General features: G+C 46.6%; 1 protein-coding gene across 1 annotated transcript; it reads left to right on the top strand.

Moving 5' to 3' along the window:
- Positions 1–794: 794 nt before the first annotated feature.
- On the top strand, positions 795–3,935 carry LOC144152716 (uncharacterized). Its single transcript, XM_077684123.1, has 3 exons — positions 795–951; positions 2,348–2,782; positions 3,776–3,935. Exons 1-2 carry the CDS (start codon positions 915–917, stop codon positions 2,773–2,775), a joined length of 465 nt encoding a protein of 154 aa, XP_077540249.1. The 5' UTR covers positions 795–914; the 3' UTR covers positions 2,776–2,782; positions 3,776–3,935.
- Positions 3,936–5,171: the final 1,236 nt, after the last annotated feature.

The raw sequence follows: 5,171 nt of genomic DNA, 5'->3' as shown, positions 1-5,171 counted from the left end.
TCCAATTAATTTTTTTCCTTCAGATGCCGGAAGCTCCCTTCCGAGTGATTACGCTCAGCAAAGATGAATACTGAAGTTCTCCCTCTCTCTCTCCTTCTGTATCTCCCCCCCCCTCCCTCTCTCTCATCCTCTCCTAAGTTCCCGGATGCAAAGGCCTTGCTGGATTCTAGGCACATCAATAAATAGCCACTAGTAACTTATATTACTGCCAATTAATTTCTATCTTTCTTGGCACAACTAGAACCCCAACCACCGTAACTAAACGTGTGATTGAATGCAGATTGGCACGCAGGCGTAAATTATACATAAAATTTTGGGACAACATCCTAAATCATTAGTTTATAACCTATGCGGGCGAAAATGAGAATTTCCTCTGGAAACGCAAGGCATTGATCACCGGACACTATGCAGGCAATGTAGCTGACCTCCAGTTTAATATAATTGAGATCAAGCTGTTGATAAGCTATAAAATGTTCGAAATTTCTGCTCACTTGTCGATTACAAAATTAGCAGAGATGTCACGTCGCTGCACCAGAATTTAAAAAAAAAATCCAGTTTCCACGTGAAAAATAAACGACATTTTAGTGATTTTAATACCGTTGCTTAACATGCAGGCTTCGACGAGTATTTTAAAGAAATGATGCCGGCCCGTACTTTCCAAAAAAAGAATTCAAGGGAGAGGAAGGATGTCCGGTTGAATTTTGCAACAATAAATCTAAAACCTCGCTGCGTCCGTGCCGCAAGAACAATGCCCTACTTTTGCGTGGGCTGGTCTCCGGGTCCATTTCCAGCGTCAACGGCGCGCTAACAATGAGCAGCTATAGTGTATAAAATGGAGGCCCGAAGTCTTAGACAGCACGCCGCTTCAGCCACAGATCCATAGCATCGCCGCAGCTCGCTTCGCAACAGCAACCATGAAGGCTTTCGTCGCCGTCGCGTTCCTCGCCGTCGGTGAGTTCGTATAAACGTTTTCTCATTTGGTATATAAGAAAGAACAGCTTCAGCACTATACCTCGCAGTGTATGCTGCGGTATGTTGCTCAGTACACACAGATCCTTGGCATGCACGTTTATCATGAGCCTTTTCATTACAAGGTATCAAGGAAAATAGGGATAAACATAAGGCATGAGCGTTAACCAGGCTATGGCCTAGTTTTAAATCAACATAGGCCTAGTTCTTTTGGTCCCTTATTTCTTTCTTTAGCGATCCTTCGGAAAACGTAATGCAACTCCAACTAAAAAGCCATACTGTTTCGTTACACCGGCTACTTATAGCTTGATTGACATTAAACGGTGCAACGAGGTCAGCGGGAAAAGTGTCATATTGTCTGAAAGTTCGCGTTATAAAAACCTAGTGGAATCGAACACGATGTCAGAATTTCCTGTGTACAAGGGTAACATTATGCATATATGTCATTACATAGATGGGGGCATTGTGTACATAATGAGTGTAAAGTAAAAATATGTGTACGTTTGTGTATCCGTAGACATATGTGGATGCGTATTTACTCGATTTAAATTTACTCCCATAAAGCTTGTGCTTATATTTTTTTTAGTGCCCCTGACACCAGCACCTTGCTGTTTAATAAAAGTTTATTCCTCCTCCTCCTCCTGCCAACGCATTTGTATATGGGCCTCCACTAGCTTCGGCTGTTGGCCGAACACTTTCGTTGCTGTTTTTATGTACCATTTCGACAAAATGAACAAACTCACAAAATAAACTCACTGGGGCCGAAGCGTATGGTTTGCATGTGCCCCCATAAATAGTGATTGATTGTGGGGGTTTAACGCGCCGACGCAACGCAGGCGATGAGGCGCGCCGTAGTGGAGGGCTCCGGATTAATTTTGACCACCTGGGGATCTTAAACGTGCGCCGAAATCTCGTACACACGGGCGTTTTTGCTTTTCGCCTCCATCAGAAAAGCGGCCGCCGCGGCCGGGAATTGCCCCCATAAATACAAAATACTCACCTGCTTTGTGCTACAGAGCTCCTTGTAGCAAAGATTGAGCGGGAAATATATTTGAGTATTGTGGGCGAATAATATACTGGAAACCTGGACCACTTTCAGAGGTAGAGAGCACTATGACTTCACTTGCATTGACGCTGCAACTTCATAATACCCAACAAAAATAAGGACAAAAAGATAAGCCATGCCTATCAGTTCAAAATTTAGCTGTGAATAATGTTTCCCATCGTTTACAACGGCTTCCAGTTTTGCTTATAATAGTTACAGCCAAATTACCACGCATTTCCCTCTGACAACAGCACAAGGCGTTTAGTAGTTAGCGCCATTTATAGTCGTCAAGGTTAGCTTACGAAAGTTCTCTTTCTTCCTCTTTTCTCCCAGCATGCCATAGCGCCTTTGGCCAGTACTTTGGATACGGTGGCTTGGGAGGCTATCTCGGAGGATACGGCGGCGTCAGGCACCATGGCAATGGCATCCGCGAAGCCTTCGTCGGCTTCCAGCCAGGAGTGGCCCATGCGGTCGACCCCCTGAGCGGAGCTAGGGCCAACTTCCCAATCCCGATCCCAACCCGCCTTATCGTCGCCCCATACCCATTCCCCGTCCCACAGCCAGTGCCAGTTCCTGCCCCACACCCAGTTCCAGTTCCCAGGCCATACCCAGTCCCAGTGGCTCAGCCACACCCAGTGCGCGTCCCTGTCCCACACCCAGTCCCCGTTTCCCAGCCAGTGCCCTTCCCAACTCCAGTGTACGCCCCAGTTGGCTACGGCGTTGGATACGGATACGGCCTACCTGGTTATGGTTACTACTAAATAGCAGGTAAGAACACCGCGTCACGCCTTCGTAGGAGTAAAAGCAATGCTTAAATGCTACTGTGTAGCGCATATTTGTGTACAGGGTAGTTCCGTGTGCCTAAATTCTAAAAACTCTGAGGTGAAAGTGCATTTCCCTAAATTCTAAAAACTCTGAGGTGAAAGTGCATTTCGAATATGAGATGTGGGTACCCGTAATGGGTTCCGAAATTTCTAAGGTGTGTGGTGTGTTCGGGGAAGGGGGGGGGGGGGGGGGACGCATACATAAACTTATGAAAAATTCTTCGTCTCTTGAGCAATGCATGACTAGCTTGTTTTCCGTGCCAATTAAATGCTTAAGCCCCTGCTTCAACACTGAAAGGATAAAACAAAGTACAATCCTTGAAATGTGACTTCACCGACCATGCAGACATGAATGAAAGGCGCACCTTAAGTTTATGGGTGTTTTTTAACGTTCATCTTTAGTGTCCTCACTGATGCCGTTGTGCGCCAATACCGCCCGCCGGAAAGCGAACTTTCTCTGACGACAATGATGAATAATGGTGGGTGAAGTAAACGCAGAAAACGCTTCCCGTGGCAAGGGTTCGAACCTGAGTACCTCGCGTTATGAAGCCGTGGTCTGACCGATTGCTCCATTTCGACATGGTCGTAGCGAACGCCAATCAGCAGGTACCAATTCGCGCCGTACACGCCGAACCCAAACGTTAGGCTTACGGAGTGCACACTCTAGAGTTGCTGTGGCAATTCTAGAAACGCGGTGCGTACCTCCAGAGAAGCACATTCTCGCAGTGTGCGATTGGCAAAGCAAAGAAAGAATCCATCACGAAAAAGCTTCGCGTTCAGCCATCGCCGTCGTTACACGGAGGGAAGTATGATTTTTTTTATTTGTCTATGAGGAAAGCTCATGATATAAAACAAAATACAGAATCGAGTGCTGCTTTATCTTGCATCCTCAGAGAAACTTTTGTAACTGAGCACTTCCTGCTTTTGCTTTTTTCAGGGGTTGTTGCTGATGCGAAGGAAAGAGCTGCCAACACCTACAGCTACGTCCCCTTTCAAGCTTCCTTGGGACCTGAACAATTCTAAGTGTACATACGAGATTCGGCCAAACAAACAAAGAGCTTCATAGCACTCTGAAATAAACGAGCTGACGTTTAAAACGTTTGCGTCGTGCCTACCAAACCATTATTGCGATAAAATTGAGTGATAGCGTAAACATTCTTTGCAACGGGAGGGTAGGGGATTGGAGCAGAGCTGCTGGCATTCTATGTAGAACGATATTAAATGGGTCATGAAGACGAAACACAAGTTTGGTTCCTTAAAGAGATTCCTTTGTCCTGACAACAATGATAGCAATTTTATCGCAAATTCCGAACAAATAAAGGGGATTCTAGGGAAAACTGGTGCAGCAGTGGCGGCAATGCAGCTACTTTTCGTCAATTCTTCTATAATGTCATATTTGGTACTGTAGTTTGTTTGATCGTATTACTAGAATGCTAACGTTCGGTTAACATGCTTATAACTATTTTTTAGTGCTGCCTTATATTACGTCACTCCTGCTTGTGACACGTCACTGTAGCGCGAAATTTCAACGTTCTTCTGTAGTTCCTGCTCTTTCTCAGATAAAAGAGTGGGGACAAAAAATTTCAAAGCTTAGATAAATATGTAAAATGCTTCCTTTTTATCAGGAAATATTTCCCTGCAAGTTTCAACAGTAACCTTTCAATATTACATTGCTTAAATCCATTTTAACCTCTGCCTGCATAAGAAAGCATACAACAGCGAGCATGACATCATCTGCTCCTTGACCCAAGCTGCCGACGTCGGGGCTCCTGTGACGTAGACTCCGCGCTGGCTACGGTTGGCGCGCGCTGCTACGCCATGTGTACACGTCATGGTTTTGGGACTGACGTCATGCTGTTAAGACGACATGCTGTGAGGATGGTGACGCTAACGCGCCATGCTGTGAGGACGATGAGAATGCTGACGTCATGCTGTAAGGAGGGTGAAAAAAACCTCGGCCGGTCGGGACGTACGCGCCCGCGCGCGTCCTGACCGGCAGCAGTCCGACAAGAATGCGGACACCCCGGGGGCCTTTCCGTCCTGCTTATTATCCCACTAATCATAGAATGGCACATTAGACGGTCTATGGCAGAGTAAACAATTATTTACGGCGTCGTTTATTCGTGTCAGTTTCGCTTTCGACAAAACGAACGCCGAGAGGCCGCCATGACAGGAGGTAGCACATGACGTCACCATTGTTGTCGTACCGGTGCCTATCTGGACGCGCTAGCGAGAGAGCGCACGCGCTCGCCCAGACCGGCCGAGGTCTTCACCATCCCCGCCCGCCCGGCCAGCATGACGTCAGTCCCAAAACCATGACGTGTGGACAAGAT

Source organism: Haemaphysalis longicornis, unplaced genomic scaffold (assembly GCF_048455015.1).
Source record: "Haemaphysalis longicornis isolate Haplotype H1 unplaced genomic scaffold, Haemaphysalis longicornis Haplotype H1 scaffold_9, whole genome shotgun sequence".
Taxonomy (NCBI): Eukaryota; Metazoa; Arthropoda; class Arachnida; order Ixodida; family Ixodidae; genus Haemaphysalis; species Haemaphysalis longicornis.
The sequence above is the reverse complement of the archived record's forward strand: the minus strand, read 5'-3'. Positions and strand labels throughout refer to the sequence as shown.